Genomic DNA, 25945 nt, shown 5'->3' on the forward strand with positions numbered 1-25945 from the left:
TCATCTGAGTGGTGCTGAACATTGTTTTCAGTTGTGATGGCATCTCCATCTGCTGGGTCATTCCATAGCTCTGTAGCAAGACATTTATAGCTTTATGCTTTCTTTGAGAACATTTAATTGTAGACTTCTTGTCATCAATCACTTTTATTCACCTCTCCTTCCAAATAACATCGTTAGAACTCAGGGCTCTTCATTCCCCCTCTTTTATTGTAGTTTTTCTTGTTTGGATGGTTTGTTGATGAACTTCTTTCCATGAAGTACCTGCTGTTTGCTCAGATATTTGCTTGCAGATGCTTTTAGCTGCCTGTCAGCACAGGAGCAACAACCTCAGTTCAGAGAACATCTGGAGTTTCTCTGTGTGTTAGTTTGTATTACAAGATCCCCAGGTCTGTTGGTGTTTATAAATACTGTAAATCTTCAGCTGGCGTCTTCTGAGACACGAACGTCATCAATCTTTAATTTCCCACGAGATGCGGATAATAAGGAACCAGCTCATCTGACACCGAACTTGCCCCATCTTGCACTCTACATGCTGTGATTTTTTAGTGTTTTATTTCTGTCACTCACTGCACAAGCTGCAGAGCTGAGAGCTGGTTGTAGTTTAGGGTGGATTGAAACTTGTATGGTGCAGGTCTGCAGAAACCTTTACTACAAGGGGAAATATTTATATGATCTGAAGGGAAGCTGGTGTGATCTGACATCCGCAGCAGCAGATTTCTCCATTCTTTATCCATTCACTGCCACTTATTGTCCAATCATTCTGTGTGTTTCATTCTGTAAGCATTCCCTTTCACTCACCATCCAATGATTTACTGTCCAACTCCATAGCCCCCATTCTGCCCCCCAAGTCCAACTCTAGAGCCCTCATTCTGTCCCCCATGGCCTCTTAACACCCTCTGCCCCCCAAGTAAGTCCAGTGTGTGCCATAGGAACATCTCACTATGTTAATGGAGGGGCAGCCTCTTTCTTTCCTCCAGAATGAGACTGCTCCCTGTACAGCATCACATCTGGCACCACAGCTCCATTCTGGCAAAACTCATTCATTTCTGCACCAAGGGTGGATGTGCTTATGAATATTTCTGCGGTCAAAAGAAAATGGAGCCATTACTTTTGAGATGAGATCCACGGAATGGGAAATATATTTTCTGTTGTCTCAAAGGAACAGGCTTCTCATTTTCATTTTGTTGCTCGGCAAATTGTTTTCTAAATCACCTCCTTTCTTACTCATCAGCTCATCCCTTAGAAGAATTCTTCAGATTTGATCAAGTCCAAACTTGGACCGACAGCAGCGTTAATGCTAAGGCAGCGTAATGTCCTCGTTGTGTAAGCTGTATGTACAGTACACGAAATAGTCATTGCCTTTGCAGAGATGTTTTGCCATAGGGTATTTCTGGTGCATTGTACCAGTAACTGCCACCTCGGTTTTGCTGGCAGTTATTGCAAGACTGGATGACTAACAGTGAAGATGCTGTTAAAACCAACATTGTGTGGAGACTTTTAGATGTTGACTCTTATCTGCCTCTCTGAAAAGCTGGTTTGAAGGAAGAGCTGTGAAGTGCTAAAGAAAAGATGAAGAAAATATTTCTAATGATGTTGCCTGCTATTATGAACTCTAGTCCTGTTAATCCAACTAAATTCAGTAATCCACAGAAAAATGTATTCCCATATGAAATACAGAAATATTATCTTTGATAGAAGAAACATTTTGCATCCTTAATTTTACTGCATTATTCTCTAGAGTTTGTTTGGGGTTTTACGATAAAAGATTTTCCATGGCAGCTCATAATCCATCTTAATTTAATTAATAGGAAATTATGCTGAAATTTATTTCCTGCTGAAAATGTAAATAAACCAAACCCTTGCATGTCAAAGCACTGGGACTGTTTGTGCAGAACCTGCCAGCAATTAAAAGTCCTTGGGATATTTTGAATGGGGGACAGCTTTGTCTATGGCGATGAGCATTGCATTGCGTTGCATTGCATTGCTCTCAAGGTGGCAGAGTACTGCCCGTAAGGCATTTGGGAGCATGAAAACTACAGTTGCTGGTTGTTCCAGAGAACTTATACTAAGTTATTCCTACACCCATTTCAGTGTTCTGCTTTCAGATATAACCTCTGCATCCCTCCAGAATCATAAAATGCTTTAATGTTTGGTGTAAATGTGACAATGTTTCTTAAAGTAACATGGAAGGAAAAAAGAAAAGCCAGCAAGAAAGCTGTTACCAACCAGGATGTACTGAATGTATCAGCTGATGGAACACAGCGCGCTTTCTTTATCATGTCAAACACATTTCTCTTTTGTTACAGTGTTCGTTTTTGCCTAAATTCTCCATTCACATAGAGACAAAGTATGAGGACAACAAAGGAAGCAATGACAGCGTAAGTAAGATGACTTCTGCAGAATTAAATGGAATTCTTTTAGGTGATCACCATCCAGCTCTGGGTGTTTCAGTCGGAGAAAGAGGCCTTCTCAGGTTTGTATCTTACCAGGAGATGCTGTTGGTGAGCAGCTTGACAGCTCGGATGCTCGTTACCTACAGCATCACAGGATGGAGGATTCATGCACAGCAGTTCCTTTCTGTATCTCATGTTCTATTTGTTGTTTTTCTAAATACACTGTAATTTATATGTGTGACTTCAGCAGCTGCGAACATTAATGGTGAACGAAGAAAATATTGCTTAGTTTTGTCCTTGTTTTTGGTTGTGTTTTAGTTCATCTATTTCACATTATCTTCTCTGAGCAGAGGGGGTTGAATTCACAAGAGGTGGCAGGACAAGGAAGCAGGAAACTAAATAATGACCAGGGAGGAAAGATCTCAACAAAACAACATCAGGGAGCAACAGCTGGAGCCATGGAGCTGATGTGCTGGCAAGTAAAAGTTCTCAGAATGAGAGCTTAGAAATGGAAGGAATATTTAACTATGGAACTGTAGGAGAAGGGTGGGAATGAGTAACCAGCAGCTGCTGGGTGGGAATGCAGAGTGGGAATAGCAGGGTGGATGAAGCATTCAGCTTTTGGTTCTCTGACAGGGAGCAAAGCAGGGTCAACTTGCAGGAAAAGAATAAAGTTAGATACAGCTGGATGAATAGACAAATACATTCTTGTGTGTTTGATTTTGGCGTGCTTTAAACAACCATTTGTTGCAGACTTGTGGGAAGAAGCTTCTAAGTGTGAAATACTGTTCAGATATCTGGAAAACTGGTCTGTAGCACAGGGGCCTGATGAAGGAGTGTTTGAAAGTCAGAAGAGCAGATTTTAAAGGGACCTGAGGCACAGACCCTTTCTGTTTTCAGAGATGTTCCTTGAGCAGCTTTACTAAGGTTCAAATTATGCACTTTTTAATCTTCTGCTTTTTGACAGCCCTTTTTAATTCAAAGCAAGCCCACACCTTCGGATTCAGGAGGGTGTAGATTACTGTTCTGGTACGTTATAATATCAGTAGTGAGAAGACACATTCTGTGCTGATGCTTGACAGGAGGAACTGAAGCTGTTTAACCAGTGAAGTTTCAGATTTTTTTTTCAGCCTGTCAGTTTTGTAGCTAAAACACTGTGATTCAAGTCCTGAATAGTCCCAGCCAGTAACTTCAGATGAAAGTTGCTCAGAAATAGGATGCTCAGATCATGTAAATGAAAGAATATCTGTTCTTTGAATTCAGCTCTTCAAAATGTAATCATTGCTGGAGTACCAGTGGAGTAATGTTAAATCACATTTACGACCTGAGTCACAGCCTGGGCAAATACCTGCCAAGATGAGCTGCTTTAATTGACCTTTACATGCAGTGAGATGGTGGGAAAAAGTATGAGGCCTGTATTCCAGCCCTCATCTCCATGACTTCGTAATGCCCACAGTTCTGTTGTGCGCTGATGTGAACACAACAAACCAATCTACATAAGATCGACGTATTTTTTCTGTTGATCCAGTGACATTTATCTGCTGATGCAGATGTGGTTGGTACCGTGCTGAGATGCTGGAGGGTTTGTAAATACAGTGACCTGGCTGAGCCCCTTGGAGCCCTTGGGCCTAAGAAGATGCAATGTGTACCTTGCTTTCATATCAGACAAGTTTAGATTAGATTTCACTATGTCTGACCTGTCAGAAAGCAGCAGGGAAACACAGCATCCATTTCTGTAGATACACGGTGGGGTTTTTTATTGCAACTACCAATTCTGGCTGATAAACAAAGAGTCGAAACACAGCGGGTCTGTAAATTTTGCAGCTGCGAAGCAAAATGTAATGAATGAACTGAAATAATGAGGCTGATACGTGTCTGATTTTAACTGAACAGTTTTTAGGGGTTTCTGATCAGGTTTTTTAAAATCTTTGAACTCTGATTTTTCTTCATTTCCATGGTATCTAATAAAGTAGATATTGATTGTAGAAAGCAATAATTAGGTATAAGGATACTAAAGCTAATTACATTGATTAGTAGAAGAAAGTAATACAGATGTTCTCAGTTTCCTGTTGTCCTTTGGGAGGCTGTGATATTATTTTATTTAATACTCTGCATCGTCTGGTAAGATTCCACCTAATTACTGCAATATATCTGGATGGAAATGCCCTCCTGATTTTTTCTTCCCAGCTGTATTGAGAGAAGAAACTCAGGGAAGATGATGCCCGCTTTGTAACTTGATTTTTCTGTCTTAAATTTTGACATCATTTTGAGCTGCTGTTGTTTCTGCTGATAGTTGGGCAATGAATCTTACCATCTGACGGCGTCTGAGGAAAGAACAGTTTGTAAAAATGATCCCGTTGTTGTCAATAAGGGAAAGGCTGCGAGCACCTTCCTCTTTGTAGCATGGAGTTTTGCTCTGAAAAATGGAGTGGCTGGCTGTTTATTATTAAAAAATAACACACGAGGTCTTAAAATGGAGTCCTTATTGGAGTGACTTATTAGCAAGAATAGCTTTCTTAGGGACAGTAATTTTGTGGAGTGAAGATTTTGAGGTAGGGTTGTTCTTCACAATGACAGCGGTGTATGAGGATCAATGGGCCGCGTTTATGGATGTGTCTCAATAATGCTGATAAAGTCATCAGTTACAGCAATAATTCTGTGTTGATCAAGGGAAAAATAGATTATCTGTTTGTTTTCTGCCTTTCAAAGGTGAGCATTGAAAATGTGTGTCTGCGTGACCAGAGGAAAACAAGGGGCAGTTCTGCACTCCTTATAGTTGTAAATGAACACCAGCATCATCTGATGCATTAATAGCTGAGCATACAGCCAGCTCACAGCTGGTAGTGCCTGATGTGCAGTCCCTGTGCATTGCAGTGCCATCACTCACAGTTATAAAGCCGCTTCTTGACAGTGAGTTCTCATTCTGCTGTCGTAGAAGTGAGCGAGTGTACGGTGTTCATATGCTTCATCTTGAGAGCTTCTTTCTGAATGATTTGGAGCATTTGGCTCAATCAGTGCATTTTCTATTTTAAATAAATTTCTCTACCTAAGGAGTAAAGCTGTATCTACTTTGGTTCTGTTTAGGGTATTTTTTCCCCCATTTTTGTTTCCTATCTTAGTACCACAGAACTAGGTTAGAACAAACTTCAATGTAGCACATGTAAATTAAATGCAAATTTCCTGTTTAAGGAATCTGCCATGAAGCACCAATTGAAGCTGGGATGCATTGAGCTGTGCCCTGGCTTAGACTCACTGGAAATGTCACAAGAGACCTTTTAGGTATCACTGCACAATAGGTTGCAATCAAAGCTTTGGGTCATTTGGGGGGTTAATTTTATTTGCATCTGGTCTTGTTCTCTATTATGGTATTGTGGATGTGTTTATCTCCTGTATAGCTTGCAATGAAAACAAAACACAAAGTAGCTATGGCTACTATGGTGTAATGATGTCAAACTGCATTTCTCCATTCAAAAAGTACAAATCTAAATTAGATATTTTATAAAAGATGAAATGATGGAGGAGTCGTGACATGGAGATAAAAACAGGCAGGGAGCATGGCTGCTTATAAATACGTAACTGCCTTTGTGAGTTCCTGACTGGCAGGCAGTCATATTCCCATGCTGTTCCACCAGCCAGATTTACTGCTGTCAGGGAGAGGTTCAGTCTTTTCCCATAGAAGAATTGCTCTCAGTTCTGTGTGCCCACATGATTTGAGGAGCAATGAGGTTGAATTGGTCAATTTCTGTAATCCTTGCCAAAGTAAATCTCAAAAGCAAATTGGTGCATTTCGGTTCTGGGTTTGGAACATGATTTACAGAAAAGTTACACGCTGGATAAAGCTCTGTAGGTGAAGTTCAAAGTAGGTTGGTTATTATTATACCTATTTTAGACCAAATTTTGCTTAAGAAAAATGAGAGTTGAAGGGGACCAGGTGACAACGCCTGCTCAAGGGCGCTGCAGTAACGAATGGGATCCTCGCCAGTAGTTCTGGTGACGGCAATTTAAAGAGATTAGAATTTCAAGTGGGAGAGGAGCTTTGTGCCAGATTTTCCCCTTTTAAAGAGGAAAATATAGAAGCTTACTCTTGCAGTCCTTACTGCAATTAAACTTATAACTATTCATAAACCATAAAAGCTAGAATTAAAGCATCCTGTTAGTGAGGAATAGATATATATTCTCCTCACAGAAAGCATTTGCAAGTATTGAGGAACTTGTGAGTTGACAAGCTGCATAGTTAGACTCCATTTCTGGGATGGGCTGAAATAGAGTGCTTGAAACTTTCTGAGAAATACCAATATTTGTATGAAAACATATTTTCATTTCATATGTAAATAGGTAATGCAAATGCTTATATGGACTTAAACTTGGGGATTCTCCTGGCCACATGCTATTATTCCTTTTGTTGGTCTGTTTTTTGAGCCTGATGGCATCGAAAGTAGAAACAGATCTAATACAATTTCAACTTCCCAAGTATCAAGATATTACTGTGCTTCTCATGTCATAGTCGGCCTGTCCTGCTGGGATGTCATCTTCTATATGGGCACACTGAGTCATAATGTTGATGGGATGGTTGTTGGCTTTGTTAGCGATGCAACAGAGATACAGAGATAGAGAAGAATGCTTTCTAAGAGGGAATTTGATTTATAATTGAAATTCACATCTCAGCAAATTGCACTTGCATGCTGTATTTGGACTTGAGTTTGTGTGTAGTTATGGGTGTCTGATGACTTAGGACCTGGGATGATAATATTGTTTGCTATCATGTAATTCTTTTAGAAGGGTTCTGCTTTTCTTAGAAGAAAACCTATTACCCATTTCATTTCTCTGCCCTTAACTTCATTTCTTAGCAGCAGCCAACTGCCTGGATCTGATACAGCAAACAAGGCATAGAGATCTGTCACCCAAAACCTCATGGGTGATGGAAGAAGTAACTTCCTGATGAAGGCATGTTTTCAATCTTACAGCCTTAGAATACTGGATTTTCTATACAGGCTGCTCTATCAATTTCATCTCCGACAACTTGTCTTTACTTCAGAGTTGAGTGTAACTGTTTCTATAGGGAATTTCCTGTCCTTCTCAGTAGTGTTTAAAATGCCAATTCTCTGCCTTATTACAGTTTTCTGACCGCAGCCTCCTTGTGTCTGGGCTTTAAGCAAAAATACAAATAAAAAATGTGCAGTGCACAGCATTCCAGCTGGTACCTTCGCTGCTCTCAATGACAAAAAACAAAACCCATAACAAGAGAGAATCGTATATTATGGAACAAAGCCAAGCCAAACAAGCACAAATTTGACCCTGGGAGTCCTAGCAGTGTGGATGAGGAGTCTGGCATAGTGACTGTAGGATACAGCTGAGTCTGTAGCCAGGTTAGCTGCAGTGACTGTCCATGAGAGTTAACTCTTGGATCAGCTGCATGTGAGTGAGATCGAAGCCAGCAATTTAGCCTCAAAATGAAAATAAGAAAAATAGCAACAAAGCTTGCAGGAAAATATATTGAAGTTGCTGTTGATTTACCATCATCTCATAACCTGGCTTTCTGTTCTGGCTTTGGCTACGAGACAAGGAGAAGTTATAGCAAAGCACATAGTAGTGCTTGTCATTGTAGGTCACAAACAGAAGAAATCAAATTTAAATGCACCAGCTCTTATTTGTTGCAGTGTCCTTGAGCGATCCTCCTTAGGATCATCTGCTGGGTGGTGTTTGGGGATGGGGGGTGTTTCAAATTTTCCCCAAAAGGAACAACTGGACAGTTTTGAAGATGACCTGCTTAATGTTTAAGGTCTCTCTTCCACTTTTTGTCGTTCTGTGGCTGATTTAATCCAGGTGATGCTCTTGGTGAGTTTTCATTCCTCTCTGAAGGTGGAAGCATATAAATGCTTTTCTGCTTTAAAGGAGCTGTCACAAATGTAAAAAAAACAACCCACAACAGCCAAAAGGACTTCAGCCTGAATGTTACTCTGTTTTTCATTTGATTGTGTGTTTCAATCTCAATTAATTATCTGGCTCCCAAATACAAAGCCTGTCCAAATTTTGCCCATACAATATTTAATATTCTGCCTTCCTTCATCATCATATTAGGGACACAGGCTGTTCTCACCATTCGCATTCTGCACATTTGCAAATACAGCAGCACAGATTGGGAGCCTTATGCTTCTTTTCAGGGCTTTTAATCTTTTCCCTTAAAACTTTTAAATTTCTCTACTCTCTTTGATCACCAATGCAATAAACCCATCCTCCCTGCAGGTTTTAAGAGAATCCCAGATTATGTGGCTGGGAGAGGCAATAAGAGAATTACAGCTAAGAAAGAAATCAGTCGTGTTCTCTAATTACTTCTTATTTTCTACTGCTGGTAGAATGAAAAGATTAAATCTTTGTCTGCAAATCTTGTGAGGACAATCTAAGAAGGGGAGAAGCGCAAACGATTAGACGACAGCTTCTGCCAGCAAAGAGAAGTGAGGATGTTACTCAGCAGACTTTGGGAATGGAGGACGTGGTCAGGAATGGCCCAAGCAGCAAATAATGCATAGCTGAAAAATTCCTCCCGATTTTGACAGATTGGCAAAGGCATCTGTCATCTCCACTGCTGTCAAAGAGTCAAGAGAGATAAACGCTGTAAAACTGTATTGTTTAGAGCTGCAGTGTGTGGATCAGGCCTGTGATGGAGCAGGGCGTGTGTCTTCAGGTGAGATGTTGGGTAACAGTCCCAATTTAGGACCTTGTAAACATGCAAAGTTATGCATCTGCTTACAAGTTTTAGAGTTATATTTCAGCTCTATCCTGATTTGGGGCTCGTGCTGACCTGGTGATGCCAATTTAAGGGAAATTTCCATTATTTGAAGCTCAGAGTGGAATGCACCTTGGCTCAGAAACAGCTGAGCTGATTTCTGCATGATACTGCTCCATATCTCTGAGTTCACACAGGAAAAAGAAGGAGACACAAAGCACCTTATATACATACAACATCATACTATTTAAAATAGTACTGTGGAAGAGCCCTCTGAAGGGAAAACATTCCAGCTCAAGCTTTGTTCAAATAACTTAATTTTGTGCAAAACAAAACAGGGATTGGAGACGTGAAATAAGCATGGAGATAGAAGCAGTCCAGACTTTCATTCTGTTCTGCAATTTCAAATATTTAAACATCTTATATCCAGTTCAGTGAGCATTCAGTGTTACTTTTCAGTAGTGAATGATGAAATCGCCTTAACTAGCAAAGTGAATTAGAATTGTACAGTCAAACTTTAGCTGTTCGTTTATTTGAACAATGATTTCCTTCTTACAGGCTGTTAGGCTGGTTTGCTTTGAGTGCTTTGTATGGGAAACTGTTTGTTTCAGAAGTACCAACGTAGTGTTCTGGTTATATTACATGGGTGTTGGCATTATGTATTTTTAACTGCTCCTCTAGGATGAAATGAAGCGTTCACTACATTTATTTGAAAAAGAAAGAAAGAAAATAATATTTATGCTTCCAGAAACACCAGTTTAAGGACATTGTGCCCCAAAGGGAAAAACACATTATTAGCTGACAGTGCATGCAACTTCCTGAATTGCACAGCACTAACTCTTGATGGTCTTTTAACTAGTCAGTGCTTCCAAGTCCCAGAATCATGGGTGGAATACTGCATACAAAGCATAAGTCTCATGGGTCACCAGTGTACCTGAATAATTAAATTATGGACAGAGGCACAGAAGCGTTCTGTGCTGCAGATGCAAGTGCCCAGTGTTTCCAAAATTTATGATGTTGATCGTGTCTAGAAACACATGACTTATGCATGATCTTGATAACATCCATTTTCTTCTCTTTGCCTGCTTGCTGCATATGCTGTGGTGCCTGCAATGGCTGCACAAAGTAACTGTCCATACAAACGTTGTGATGCTTTATACCAGCATCTGTGCGAGTGGAAATCTGAAAGCACACATTGCTGAAGGGGGCTCATAGCCGTTATCCAGGTGGGTTTGCTGAGTATGTTCTGTTAGTGTCACGTTTCTTTAACTCTTGCAGATTTTTGATAATGAAGCAAAAGATCTGGAACGAGAAGTCTGCTTCATTGACATTGCCAGTGACGAAATCCCTGAGCGCTATTACAAGGAATCAGAGGTAAGAGACAAAGTGATTGTGGAAACATGAAGGGAATGTCCAAGGCTGTAGTAAAGCCTTGATTACAGTCAAAACAGTTTTATTTTGATGTGAAATTTCCTTGATCTGTGGAATTTTAGAAGCTTTTGATTAGATGGTAAACTGGTAACAAACTCTCAATCTAGGCTGCTTGGCCCTTTCTTTTGCAGATGGCTTCTCCAGCCTTTTGAAATGCTTTGGCATCCTTGTCAATCTGTGACCAGCACCAGACCTTTTCATACAAAGTAGAACAGGATTTTTCTTTAAATCACGAATCTCACTTAAGTGTTCACAGCTCCGAGAAGTCTTAAGCATTACTGCTTTCCTGATTTGCATTCCACCCCAAAGTAATGCCAGCCCAAAGCAAAGGACAGACGTGCTGCAGGGAGAGCAGGGCTGGTGCATGTTGCTCAGGGGCAGCTGTAACATGAGACCAACGGGGACTGAAGCAAACTGCATAATGTAGTAAGTCTGCTAAAAGTGTCAGTGGCAAAGCAGTGTGTTCACTCACTTAAAATTCCCCTGAAAATTGCTCCTCTGTACATTTGACAGACTGCTCCTTTTAGGTCAACGCAATTAACTGTTCTGCAATCAGTAACAACCATGCCGGTGCAGATAAGTCTCAGTGTTTTAATATCAGTGTTGAAAAATGGTGTTTCGGAACAAGTAACTGGAGAGAAATGATCAGATCTCTGCTTGCATTTCATTCTGGAGACATGATTTGCCTCTGAAGCCAAGTATATATTCATAGCTGGCAACAAGTATGGCAGCTGTTTGACTATACAATATGAGATTGCACAGTCATTTTTAGGTTAGAAAGTGAAGACTTGCCAAAGAGTGTGTTTCTATACCATAGGAGGCATGCTTTGCAGACTAAAATAGCTGGGTACTTGTTATCTTCTATTTATAGATCTTATTTCAGATTTTTTGTCCTGGTCAGAAAAGAAAACTGGGTCTACAGTAGAATGAAAAGTAATTTTGTTCATTTTCTTGGATAATGAAACCCTTCTGCTATGTACCAACAATTATATAACGCCTCAGGAAGCAGCTTATTGGTCCCATCGTCTGAGCTCCCTGGTCTGATGGGTCTTTTTAGGAATAGCTGCCTGCCACTGAACACATCAACTTTTGACTCTGTTCTAAAGAAATCATGTCAGGTTTTTCACCCTGTGTGCACTTCTACTAATTGTAAATAGGAAGGGAACGTCTGGCTTTTCAGCTTTCCCCTTTTTAGTAGCCAACTATTAGACTAATTTTCTCTTGATGAATCTGATGATAAACAGCCTCACCGGGAGGAAAGAATTTTGGGCTGTGTTGTATCTCAGAGACAAATCTAGAGACCTTATTCCAAGCAAGATGGAATCTTTTGTATGATTTTAACAACAAAAATAGACCAGCATCTGTTGTTTTCTCTGTACCCATGGCTTCCAAATTCTGTTTCAGAATTCATACAAAGCAGTGAAATCACCTCAGCCTTTAACTGTGTGTTGTGTTAATGGCAGCTGAATTCCAAGTCTTCTCAAGTTTATGAACTGTACCTTATATTGCCATATGATGAATATGAAGCCAAATTCCCCTTCAAGATGAGGTCTTTTACATTATTTGGCAACTGTAAGAAGGATTTTACTTATTTTAAATGTCATTTCTGTCTGTTTTTAATCAGAGCAGCATTAAAATGTAACTCCACGTAAATGAGAAATGGTCTGCAATTTCCAAATAACAATTTCAGAGATAACTAAAAGGTATTTTAATTACACTGATAACAACAGTCTGGCTGGTTTTGCATCATTTAATCTGAATTGATACGTTAAAGATTAAATGTGGAGTACAATCCTGAGGATTTAAGAATTAGATCCCACTGGATAAATGTTCTGATTCTAATCCAGAAAGACCAGTGAGAATGCTTTTAACTTCAGGCATGGTAGTAATCTCTTCATTTCAGTGGCTCTTTCATGTGCTTAAAATTAAGCAATTCTGTATCAGGGTCAGCATCCTTAGCACCTTCTAGAAATAAGCTCTAAATTTGTTTTATCTCCTGTTACGGTTACTGCAGGAGGTTCATGAGATATCCAAGGGATGCCTAGCATCACACTGAATAGTCCAAAACAGAGTTAACAAAGGCTTAATAGGGGTTGCTGTTGCATTGAGGAATACTTTAAAGGAACCTCCGCTGCTCGTTCTGAGTAATAACTTGACCAGAATCATTTGAGTGATTTGAATTCCCTCAGGAATGGAGGCCTTATCCATCACCTGCACCAAAGGGCTGAAATCGACAGGTAGATGATGATGGAGAGGGCAGTTTGTTCGCTGTTACAAACAGGCACAGTGTCCCGTTCTGTCATCTATGCAGGCAGACTGACTTCTGCTGTCAGAACAAGCCTACAGCCAGGAGGGTCTGTCTGATTTCCTTGTGACTTCAACATCAGTGAATAAGTATCACCAGCTCTCAGATATTCCCCATGTACACCTATATGTTGAGCTGAGTTACAGAAAAGAACAAAACTGAGCTTTGCTGGGGGGTGAGAGAGAGGGCCTCAAGTGAATCATGCACTGAAATGAATCTTTTACTGCAGACATGAGATACTGAGCTCCGTGTTCTTTGCTCCTATATTTAAGTTCTCAGAACGGGCAGTGTTTCATTTCCTGTTTATAACAAAACAGTTGAGCGTTGGGTACTTGCAATAAACTTTTTAAGTTACCTGCAAATAAAAAGATTTCCTTATATACAGCTCCCACTGGTTGGAGTTGTAGCTCACCTGAGCAAGCACTCAGTAGATTCTTTAACATCTTAGGCTTCCATACAACAGGCTTGAGATCTATTTCTGTGAATTAGTGGGTTTTTTTCCTGGCTTCTGTTCATCTGTTTGCAGCTTTATTGTTCCAATATCTTAATGTTTTCTGAAAGACAGGAATTTCCATTAAAGCTATTAGATACAAGTTGTTCAAACCGTCCATCGTTGCCTGTCTCTGCCTGAAACTGTCCAGCCAATTTGTGACTATACATCATGTCCTAGAAAATGGACGCCATTAAGGGAAGTAAAGGTGCCATCTCTGTGCACTCCTAAAAGGACTTGGAACTAGGAGTGATATCACGGATGAACTGCATTGCAGTGATTGGATTGTTTGGAGATCACCAACTGAAGAAGGATTTCCATTAGGAATCCACTTCTCTGCTGCATTAGCTTTACGAAAAAGAAATAAAAGCAAAATAATTCCTTTTTTGCAGCACCCAGAGTTGGTTGCAGTTGAACACGATTCTGGTCTCGCGCACAGCTTAGCAGTCATGGGGGGTAGCTGTAATTACTTAAGTTTTATTTATAAATATTGAAAAATTGGTGTTGACTCAGATTCATGACATGAATCCCTTTGGACTGTACTGAAGCTATTCCATTATGGCTCTGGTTATCACAGAAGGGATATAGGGTATCTCTGCATACAACTCAGTGTTATTAAAAGGAGCATCCAAAGTGCTTAATCAATACAATGGCATCATCACTCCAGTACTATGTGTGTATGTAAGAATCAGCAGATCCTTCCGCACATAAAACTATTTCCTTTTGATTTTCCTTCTTATAAAGAGATGCCTATTCATTTCACTCTGTAATATTTAGAAGAAATATATAAAATGATACTTCCTGTAATCTATTTCTTTATTCATGGAATCATTTAGAAGAATTTTGCATCTTAGTTCTTCATTATGTATTTTTTCTATTATTATTACTCTATTGCTCGCTTCAGGCAGTAATCAGCTATAAAACAGGCCGTTCAACCAGAAAATATCTAGATCAATCTGAGGTCAAGCTTTATTGAGTGAGAAGAATGGCAACAGCATGTGACTATGAGTTGTGATATACAGCAGGATGTTGCTATGATATATGATGACGCTGAATTGTTTTTTATGGTAATTTCACATTGAAACCCTATTAGAGTCCAAGTTTAAAGTTTCTTTTTAGAAAAGACCGCGTCAGCAATAAAACCAATGTCTTTCATAGAGAAAGAAGCCTGTCACCTCATTAGAACTTTGTAGAGGAGCTTTAATGACAGAGCTGCAGTTTATGGAATAGAACAGAACTAACTGTGCACACTAGGAAAAAAAGAGTGGTGTTGGTTGATGTGTAAGATGAAACTGCGTGGAAGAAAATTGAAGTCGGAGCAGTCTTACCAGTTTTGGGTTTTTTTTTGTTAATCTCCTATTTCCCTTCCATTGTGCACGTCATTCAAGTTCACACTTAGATATCTTTTCTAATGAAGGATGAATGTGAAAGTTTTCCTCAGGCCTCAGCTTTGGGCAGGACAACACAGATGAGAACTGGTGTGTATTTTCAATGACAGATTATATGACGTTATTATCAATGACAGATTTATAGATGCACTATAAATTTACAGAAACTTCACTATCTTCAAGTTCTTCTGAAAATCAATGTTTATGTGTATATTATTTCAGTTCTCAAAATTTAAGTAGCAGGAATGGATATAGGTGAAGTGCAATTGAATCATACCAGTGTGGAAAGCAGTATTTTCATAGCAAAAACTTTATCTTGTCTGAATAAAAGCAAACCATACTGAACTGCTACCCTTGTGGATTGTTTGCTTGATTGATTCTTGTCTCAGTATTGTAATTTCAACAGCAATTTGTTTGATTTTGCAGTTAGTTGAAGAGTGACAGTGTTGAAATTAGGTCTACAGTGTTTTGCCTAAACATACCATAACTCAGTTGTAAATAGAAATGACTAAATTTGAGGAGTTTCGTACTCGACTGGTCATCTGGATCTGCAGTATCACTTAAAACTGCAAATGGGTCTTAATCAGCCATGGTCCTGTCCTGCTGATGTGTTAAAGCTTAAACTAGACATGGTTTCATGAAGACAAGCAAGTCACACTGGGGGAGCAGCATAGAAACAAGTTCTAAAGAAGTAGCATTGTTTCCAAAGGCCATAAATAACACTTGGAGTGCACTGCTTTGGAATGACTTGCAGTAACATATTTTCCTATAGCAGAAAATGTCCCAGATCAAATGAGCTTCAAAGCATCTTCCAAGAATGCCATCAATTCACTGGCTGTTGGACTAAAGAAAGGATTTGATTTGATTATATCCTGGTGCTTATTTAAGTCAATTTTATATTACTTTTTCATAATGTTTATTAGCATGTTTTCATATTTTATCTTATCATAACACTTACTTCAGCAAACTGACAAACAAGGGTTGCTCTCCAGGATCCCTGAATATGTTTTCTTTGTTTTTCAGGATCCCAAATATTTCAAGTCACAGAAGACCGGGAGAGGCCAGTTAAAAGAAGGTTGGAGAGAGACCCATCAGCCCATTATGTGTTCCTACAAACTTGTGACTGTGAAATTTGAAGTCTGGGGACTTCAAACCAGGGTAGAACAATTTGTACACAAGGTGAGTGAAACAGGAGCTGTTTCTTATCCTTCACATAAGCAGAACTCGAGCACTGTCCTGCACAGGAATGTAACTGTGTCTCTGCTGGAAGCAGCAAGCTCAGCTGAATCTTTTTCAAGGTCTGAAAGTAGAGCCGAAGTCTTCATCCATGGTAGAAATTTGACAAAGCCTGAAATTGCTCAGGTCTAACACTGAGAAAAACTATCAGTAATGCTTTCAGTGCTGTGATAAATTCAAGCTCAGGTATTTGTAAGTATGAACAAGCAGTGCTCAAGTAGCAGTGATGGACAGTGTTTGTTAAAGAACAGGTAGTGGGAGAGTTATCAGTCAGTCTAGTAAAAAAAAAGAATAAATTCATTAATAGCATAGCAGCCAAACTGTAATATTTTTCAAACTGTTGACCTTCCACGTGTGTAAAGAATTAACAAGGAAAAGGGTTCCAGTCTATTTGCCCCAAAATTGTGGTATTCTGTACATAACGAGTGGCTTCCCATGCTAGTGACAGCCATGCTGCTGGGATCCAGTGTTGGCAGTAGTTCCACTTGAAGTGGGAGATTGGACTGCAAGATTTTAGAGCCAATGTATCTGACCTCCTAGGGTGTCTCTTTAGAGATAAAACTGACAGTATATTTTTCATATTAAATCTTGCTGAAAGGCAGCACTTATCTAAATTGATTTATTTATGCAAAGGTATTTAACCTTTTCCTTGTTTCACAGGTGGTCAGAGATATCCTCCTGATTGGTCACCGACAGGCTTTTGCCTGGGTTGATGAGTGGTATGGTAAGTATTTTGCAAATTAAACCCACAAAGCACATTTCCATTTGTTTTCATAGGCCATCAGGTCCCATCATAAGTTGGTGTAAGAACCAGAATTTCAGTTCTGCAGGAACATACAGAGCACATTGGCAGCAGGTTCTTTGTTAGCAGGAGTAGGATGTGTGTTATGACAGCCAGTAGGCATCATACAGGATGCTGTTATAGCCCATGCATCTCAGAATATAACATCAGTCCAATCATCCTACACTGTAGGCAGGTAGAATCTCATGCTTCTGGCAGGAATCATCTACATGGAGAGCTGCTTGCAATTTTATTAAAGCAGCCTTTATACGCTGCATTGTCAAAGGCATAGTTCTGCCCTTACACCTCTTCGCATTAAGAATAATAGGTGGTAAGAACTGCTGACTAGAAACCTAATGTTTCTTTACCCAAAATAAGTGAGGTCAGTTTATATACAACCAGTGCAATTTAACATGTATGATGTGTGAAATGTTTATAACCACTGCTCTTGTCGTGTTTATTTGTGTGGAGAGAGATTGTCAAATATATTGTTTTAAAGAGTCTGTGTGCCTTCAGTATGTCCGTTGTTATACTTTCTAAATTGAGGTTTGATGAAGACTGAGGTGTTGTAAGTCAGCTAAATCAAGTAACCAGTATATTAAATTCAGTTATCAAACATAGTGTGTTACTGATACTATGGACTGATTACTTTTACCGCTACCCTAAGCATGAATGTGTTTTGTCATTAAATTTACTACATTGCTTTTAGCTTTATTATTTAACAAAATGTATTTTCAGAATGCTTCTTACTAATAAAAAGCATGTTCTCTGCTTGGCAAAATGCACTTCAGCGTGTTATTTACGTGGCTTACAAGCTTGTCTTTTGTTATGGGCAACTTTAAAAACAGTAGGTTAAAAAAGTGTTAGTTAAGGGTATTTCTTGTTTTAATTTGGTCAAAATTTTACACTTCATTTTCAATGATAAATGTATTACAGTGAGCCATGGATATAACAGCTGAACTTGTATCTTTCTTTAAAAGCTAACTCGTAAAATACACCAAGACCTTCATATCACATAACGAGAATTGGTGTGACATAAAAATTCACAGATCCAGATGACACTTGAGAAAAATGATGGCCTTGAGAAGAAAAGCATGGCATACATTACCAGAAGCAGAATGCATTTCTGATTAGGCTATGCTAATAAAGTGGTATTTAAATGTGATGTGTAAAAGATTGATGGCTAGTTTCACGAAGCACTGAAATTATCAAACAATAGTAAAGAATGGATCGATACTATGACAGCCTTTGTGTTCATTTATACCTTACTCAGAAGTAGAATACTGAGAAGAGTGAGGCCAGAAGGCAGCTAATTGGATCCTGTGTTTTTCATAACTGTGATTTATGACAAAGCAAGTTGAGTTACATAGCAAGCATTCAACGCTCTGTTCACTGTTTTGACAACATCAGGCATGTCTAGGCAGAGGCAAATGATCCTGCTCCTAGAATTAGCCCTATTTGTAAAGTACATACAACTTTTAGAAGGCAGTAAATGCCTTGAGGCCACAAAACTATTAACGTATTCATTGTTAATCCACTTACTGGTGTGATTAAGCATTAATTTCTAAAATCTGAGCTGATTTGTGTTCTAGCAGTGTAAGTATTTACTGGTTTTAAGATATACTGTGCAAAGATAACAAAATATTTTAGAAGGTTCCTACAAAGGTAAGTGAATCTTTATAATACTTCTATCCTTTATTGCAAGGGATCTTCTAAAAAGGTTTTAGAAGATCTTGGCTTTTGGCACTTCAATACTTTTTGCCTATCTTACGTTACACAGATTCTCCCAAACAATTTCCACTCCTTCCTGTTCTCTGGCTCCCTTTGACTTAACCTTCTTATACCTTCCTTGGCTGCTCTAACTACCTTTATGAGTTCAATTTCATAAAGCTAGTTGCTCCATGCTTTTATTTTTTAGATCCTTTTTGGTTTCTGCTGACAGGCTGTACTCATAGCACCTTCTCCTTAGAAGATTTAAGTTTGCCTTTGAATCAGTGGAAAATGCCAACAATTTTGAACTTTTTACAGATATGACTATGGATGATGTTCGAGAATACGAGAAAAATATGCATGAAAAAACCAACATTAAAGTTTGCAACCAACATTCATCTACTGTGGATGAAATAGAGAGCCATGCCAAAGCAAGAGTATGTCAATTTTTAAACCATATTGCCCATCCTCACCTGATATATGCACAGAGATCAGAGAATTGCAGCCAGCTGATCCTGCTGATCAGTCAGTGGAATTTTTGGGAGATTTTGACTCAATATGAATAGCATTTTAATCCCTGGAGTGCGATCATACCTTTCTTTTGCACTGTAAATGGTCACTGAAGAAAGGGTGGGTTTGGGCTCATAAGCACCTCCTTATCTTGAGAGAAAACAAAATCATCCAATCTCAGTTGGATACATAAGAAGTTGTTCTACATCAGTTCCGTATTCTACTATTTGAATAGTTAAAAATGCAGAAGTTGAGAGAGCTTCAGTCAAAAAGCCAGAAACATGGAGAGTGGAAACGTGCTGCGGGACTGGTAAAACTTTTGGTTGACTGGGAAGGAAAGTGAATGACTAATTCACTTAGTAATTTCAATGCCATCTCTGGTTAGATCCCAGCAAGGCTAGAGGAAATGCTTTCAGGAGTATATAGCAGCAGTGTGTGGAGAAGTGCAGATTTGTCTGTAGGTGCTCTGATTCAGATTATAGAAACTGTAAGAACCCGGGTTCCTAATTTAGGCACTTCAAGCAGATGCCTGGAATTGAAAAACATTACTGTCTGCAAATAGAAAAGATGTGGTAATATTTACTTCTAAAAATATTATTCTTTTGTTTCTACTGACTGAGCTGTAGAACACAGGCATGGGGCAAGGCCTGCTGTCCTGAGTGCTTTGTTCTTAGTAAGAAGTCTCACCAGCCTGATAAGAGGTTACCTACAGTATAGAACAAGAGTCAGATTTGGCTTTGGCTCTACGCTGCAGCATTTGGGTTTGAAGGAAGTCTGCCATTCTGAGTTCCCACGCAGCCAAATTACCATGGAGGTCAAGAGAGAATTAGTCATTAAAGAAAAAAGAGACAGCAGGTGCATTTCCCACAGTCTGAACCGCAGGGTAAGGACTTGTTTTGCTTGAGAGTAAATCAGAACAGAGGTGGTTTTAAAGTGAGTGTGAGCTAAAAAAGTGAAATTTAGCTGAAGGGACAAAGAATAATTCATATCTGAATTTAAAATCGACAGGCTTGGAGAATGTTTTATATTAAGACTTCCATCAATCTTCACTTAAATGGCCAGCAATCCGATAGGTCTTCCTGTCCTGTTTCACTCTGATTCATTCATGATAAGCTTTATTGTATTTTGTAGAGAACTCCTCAATCAAAAAGAACTGAGATAAGTCCATGGTCTTCCTTCAGTGTCAGAGTGTTTTCAAACAGTTTGGGTTCAGAAAGACTACGCTCTGCTACAGAACAAAATGCAATGAAAACAGCAAAACGGGCTCAAATCTGTCTCAAAGACAAGGAGGTAGAGTTCCTCTGAGACCATCTGTTTATTTCCACCGCTTATCTCAGATTTGAAAATAGCTTAGTCCTCACCCCTAATAAGTGGCACAGTTCTGTAGGCTGAAAGGGCCCTGGAAGCGTAGTCTGCATTGCAGTGAGAAGGCAGCTGGCAACTTGTGTGTTCTGTGTATTTCATATGCTGTAATACAACATAAAGCTGCTTGTATGTAACATTTACAGCCAAGGCTACAGATGCCTGCAGCTGGGTAATATTAAATAGTATCCATGTACCAAAATGGTAGGATTTTGTCATACATATGGTAAGTACTATTGGCAGCCCCATGTCTCAGACATCCAAACGTGCCAGAATTTTAAGTTGATTATTTATATAGCCATTATTTATATTTCTGAGTTTGTTTGTTTTGTTTTGTTTTTACTTTACAGAAAGCAAAGAATCTATAAAATGGTTTATTGAAACCTGGATGGAACTGCCAAAGCGTAGTCTTGAAAAAGAATGCCATATGCCAGATTTATGAAGTCACAGCATAGATAACAGTGGAGAAGAAAGATTAGAGAGTGGAAGCAGGAAATACTTTTGTTATTTGAATATGAAATAGAAGTTACCCATATCTACCAAAGTCCCACATGGTTTAGGTCATGGGCTTCTTTCTCTGTTCGATTTGAATATGCTGAGTTTCATTTTGTGAATCCTTCAAACACAGATTTACTGTAATGTTCACTGAACAGCCTTAAGATGTGTTTCACTTGGCTGAGTGGACATCTTGCCGGTGGTACAGCCGGTTTCTAAAGTGCCTCACTGATGTTTTTGCTGAAATGGTTTGCCATTCATTTAGGATTTTATGAGAAAAAGATTTGCACAGCTCAGTTTAGAAAACGTAAAATCACAGAATGGTAGAATGATTCAGGTTGGAAAAGACCTTTAGGTTCATCGGACATTTATGCTGGGTTCACTCTGCCCTCTTGTGGGTTTCTACAGCACTGTGACACATTTGTCACCTGGATGAGGAGACTTGCACTCCTTTTAATACATCCCATGGACCTTTACTATACAACATTTACAATATATATATTGACTATATATATATACAACATATACAATATATACAATATATACAATATATACAATATATATTTAGTTCACTTTAGACCCAAATGCAGGCAGAACCATTAATACATGCTTACTGTGCTTAGCTTCTTTTTCTTTACATTGTTCATTTATTGTACTCCAATCAGTGCATTAAAATAGGAAGGAATTCTTACAATACAATTCAATTTAATGCTGTGACTGGTAAATGGACATTCTCTGATGTAAAATTCAGATTGAAGTGGCTTAAGTGAGTTAATGAAATCATTGTTCAAAATGATTCTAACGTGCCCTTTGTCTTTTTTTTTCTTCTTGTTGAAGACATGACGATGGATGAAGTTCGAGAGTTTGAACGAGCAACTCAGGAAGCTACCAACAAGAAAATTGGCATTTTCCCACCTGAAATATCTATCTCTAACATTTCCATGCCTTCTTCAACCCGCAGCGCTCCATCTAGTGCTCCATCAACTCCTCTCTCTACAGATGCTCCTGACTTCCTAACAGTTCCCAAAGACCGGCCTCGGAAAAAGTCTGCACCAGAAACCCTCACTCTTCCAGATCCAGAGAAAAAGAAAAATTAACCCAGCATGATTCCTTCTGATAAGCCATGTCTACCACAGCAAGAGTAACATATCGTAGTTTCTAGGAAGATCGTGGTGGTTGGTTGGTTGTCGATGTTTGGAGTTTTTTGCTTAAAATAATTTTACTGTTGTGGAAAGGCTGTTTCTTTCCTCAGACTTGATCCTCATAATCTTCAGAGAAGTGCATGCAAGAGAACATAGTTTATATATCTAAAGTAGTGTTCCAAGCCATATGGTACATCTTACTGACATATGATGAAGTCGTCTGAGGGGAACCCTATAAAAGAAAATCTTTCTGTAGCAGTATCTCTATGTACAAATCCACATCTAGGTCATAGCATTTATATTTAGGAATAGGTATTTAGTAAAGCTGCCAAGGACTTCTGAGGCAAATCTGTGCCAACCAGAATGCAGGGTTAACAGGAAAAAAAAGCTCCCGTTTTCTTCTTTTTTAACTGATTTTAAAATCCTTCCTGTTCTCAGGCTTCCCGTGTATATTCATAAACCTTTGACCTGCAGCTCATTGTACTTGAACACCAATAGCAATCACTCAGAATCATATCGTGCGTAATATGACTCAGGATTTGGGGCATAGCTAACAAAAATGAAACTTTTCAAACCTAAAATATCACTGTACGAAGCCCCAGTTGTAATTAATTATACTGACTTTGAGGCCATTTAAGCATTTCTATCTTGCACAGAATTTGTAAAAGAAACCACCTATTTCTTGTAGATAATGTATTTTAATAGCTCTCCCCTGTCCTTTTGTGATAAAACTTAAGTTCATATTGGTGTTCGTCAGTGGTGTTCTATGTACAAGATTGGGAAAAAAAGCAGCTAAATTGAGCCAGTCGAGAAGGAAAACCAATGAATTCTGTCTTATCCGCTCTGGAAGAAGAGCGGTAGTTACCCTGTAAGACCTTGAATGTAAAGGAAAGAAAATATGAGACTCTTTTTTTCTTTCCTGCCTCTCATCTTTCCTAAACAGCACAATCTCTACTGTCAGAGAGCTGGCTCTAGGCTTTACCACTGTCTCTAGGGAAGGGGTAAATAAAATCAGTACTTGAAAGAGCAAATGAATTTTGGGGCTTCTCAGTCCCACGTAGGGTGGCATTAAGGAAACAGAAGTGCTCCTCCTGGTCTGCATGTGAAATCACTTTTAAATCTCAGGAATTAAAATACAGAAAGGATGCTTCCCAGTATGGAGGTGTAGATTGTGGGGGGAAGAGAAAATGGATTTCAGAAGTGTTCTCTTCCTTCATTTCTTATCAAAAAGTAAACTCAGTGAGAAACCTTCCCTCTGACCCCCCATTTGGGGCACTTTGTTCTCTTTCATACTAATTGCTATTTAATTAATGTTGTCAGTATCTATCTCAATTGGTAGCTGTAGTAGGCATTAAATAAGCTGGTGTTCTATTCCCAGTGAATGATAGCTATTACCTGAATCACATGATTAAAGTGTGTAGTGTTTTGTACCACTGGTGGTGATGTACATGGGTGCAAAAAGATGCTCCAGAACTGAACTATCACTGAATATTGAACAATCAGTTTGGGGATGGCCTTTACCTCTACAGGAAATCTGTGCCATCTTCTCTGCACAATGTTATGATTGGACTGGCTTAAATGCACTGAACTTCTCAATGGCTGTAGATCCAATAGAAGTTATGTTGAATGTGTGGTATTTCTAGAGTAGTTGTAGTAGCAGGAAAGGTGATTCTGCTGTCAACCTGCACTGAAAACAAGTGTATATTTGTTTGATAGTTTAAACCCTCTAGCTAGCAAATCCAGAAGCTCTTTGTAGGTTAGCAATGATCTGACTTCATGTGTTTTCCCACTTACTGTCCATGTTTTAGGTTGTTTCCCAGAGGTTGTAATTCTGTGTAGTTGGTAAAATACCAGGTGATCATTTTTTGTTTGAAGAAAGCTGCTGTGATGCTGCAAACAAAACTTGATTTTGTCGGTAAATGATTTAATCTTAAAATCGTAAAAAATAATAATGATTATAACTGGCCTAATCGTTTTATTTTGTTTTATTTAGTAGCATGATTGAAACGTTGGCTGAGAAAGGAAACTCTTCAAAAGATACAGCATTAATTGATGTTTTTTATTTCCTAAATCTAACGTATCAGAATAGTTTAGGTCACCTCTGCCTATTGATTGTCTTAGTTTTGGAAGAATTTGTTGTTTGCCCAAGAAGAAATTGCCCAGCTCCAGTCATCATTTCCTTGTGCTTACATGGTATTGTTTCTATATAAGTTTTGGCATCCGGGTTTGACACAGATAATTAGACCAAAGCAGTCATATCTTTACTTGTTTTTAACTGATTCATTTCTAATGCCGTGTGGATCTGTTGATTATCATGTAGGTTTTGGAGATAAGGCACGTATGATAATTACTAACGTGCCTGAATAGGACACAACTTAGTAGCTGTATGACAAATAGTGTAGGAGAAAGATGCCCATCATGGTATGGACAAAATGCCAGAGTGCTTAATGCTGTGCCTCCATCTGCACGTGCTGCTGCCATAGCCCTGCTACCACGCAGTACTGCTCAAGGAGAGCCACATGTATTGACCAAACAGCCTGAATTCACAGCTGGACAGAATGAGGTTTGTGATTATCCACATTACCTCCTTTTTGCTCACTAAAGAAGGCAAATAAAAGACGTAGCGTGTCTCATTGCGTTGGATGAGAAATACCCCGGGCTTTGCATTGCCTGTGCTTGTAACCTCTGCTGTGTTCTGCTTCGTTTGCCCCAGCAGCCAGCAATTAACCAGTTCACCCAGAGGAATTTTCAATATCAGCTCTTTTCCTGTGTGTCTGATTGTTGTTTTTTAAAACATTTTTATATAGGATAATGTTTTCCCAGCAAACACAAAATCACAAATAAAAAAAACGAAATGGAAAGGAAGGTCAGAATATTTCAGTAACATCTTGAGGCAAAAGGGTTGTTTCCTTTACTGCTTTTATCACAGCGCTTTCTCTTGTATTTTCAGCATTTTAATATGAGGAGAAAAAAGGTATTTAGCAGATGTTACCGCTTCTTTGCACCATTAAATTATGTTGTTAGTGAATACGTTCTTAAGAGGATGTTGGCACCAAGTGAAGCTGATGAGGCGCAGTAGCTGTGTTCCAATTTCTGCCAGGGCAAAGAACTACACGATGCAGCTCTGCTCAGTTTGTGTCTGCCACGACAGGAAGTTTTCAGTAAGGAGGATACAGTTCAGAGCAAATAATGTGATCAGTTTGTTTGGGTTTCTAGTAAAGCCTTCTCCCAGCTTTGCTCGTATTTCATAGAGAGCAATTAAAATAACCAGCAGTTCATAGTCTTTAGAACAGTAGGTCTAATAAATTCAGAAGGGAGGTACCTGTAAGGACGAGGAGGAGCTGCACATTCCTAAACACTGAATGGGATTTCTTATGAATGTAGTTGTCCATTTTGTAAATGGCTGGATAAATCCTGTGGAAAGAAACTATCTGACCTTATTCTTTGGCTTTTTTGATGATTCTGGAAGGTGATTTTGTCACATCTAGTAGCCAGTTTGCATTAATTGCTGCTGTAGAGATTTTGGAACAGAAATGTTTGTTCCTTGACTTTTATTTTGTAACAAGACTGCTAAATTTGTTAAATCTGCTTTGAAGCTTGCTGCACTGTACCAATGTGTGAGCATTTCAAATAGGAGTTTGCTTTGTAAGAGTTAGTGAGCACAGTAAGAGAGAATTCATCATCTTATCAATAGGAGCTTTTCTGTCTCCATTGTTTGGACTTGGTTTTATATGTGTAAGTTAAAATTGCTAAGCGAGTCTAACAATGTTTTGCTTTAAATGAGCAGCATGATCATTGAATTACAATCTCCTGTAGTCTTACGGTGTCACTTTAAGGAGTTTCATTGTTTTATTTCATTTCTGTGGTAATTCCCTGTGACTCTGAATGTCTGGTAATTCATTTCTTTTATTTAGAGCTATGATAGCTACATTAGGCAATACATCGCTACCATCGGAGAAGGACCAAGTTTTGACTTGC

At 39.0% G+C, this 25945-nt stretch overlaps 1 protein-coding gene across 1 annotated transcript in view; it reads left to right on the plus strand.

Annotated features, from left to right (window-relative positions):
* PITPNC1 (phosphatidylinositol transfer protein cytoplasmic 1) overlaps window positions 1-22111 on the plus strand; it is a 55164-nt gene extending 33053 nt beyond the window's left edge. Inside the window, 5 exon segments of the mRNA XM_015879526.3 lie at window positions 2307-2378; window positions 10396-10491; window positions 15755-15910; window positions 16628-16691; window positions 21663-22111. Of these exon segments, the coding sequence (XP_015735012.2) occupies window positions 2307-2378; window positions 10396-10491; window positions 15755-15910; window positions 16628-16691; window positions 21663-21970 (696 nt within the window). The 3' untranslated portion in view covers window positions 21971-22111.
* Window positions 22112-25945: the final 3834 nt, after the last annotated feature.

Source organism: Coturnix japonica, chromosome 23 (genome assembly GCF_054131305.1).
Source record: "Coturnix japonica strain WE chromosome 23, WE-NBRP24, whole genome shotgun sequence".
Lineage (NCBI taxonomy): Eukaryota > Metazoa > Chordata > Aves > Galliformes > Phasianidae > Coturnix > Coturnix japonica.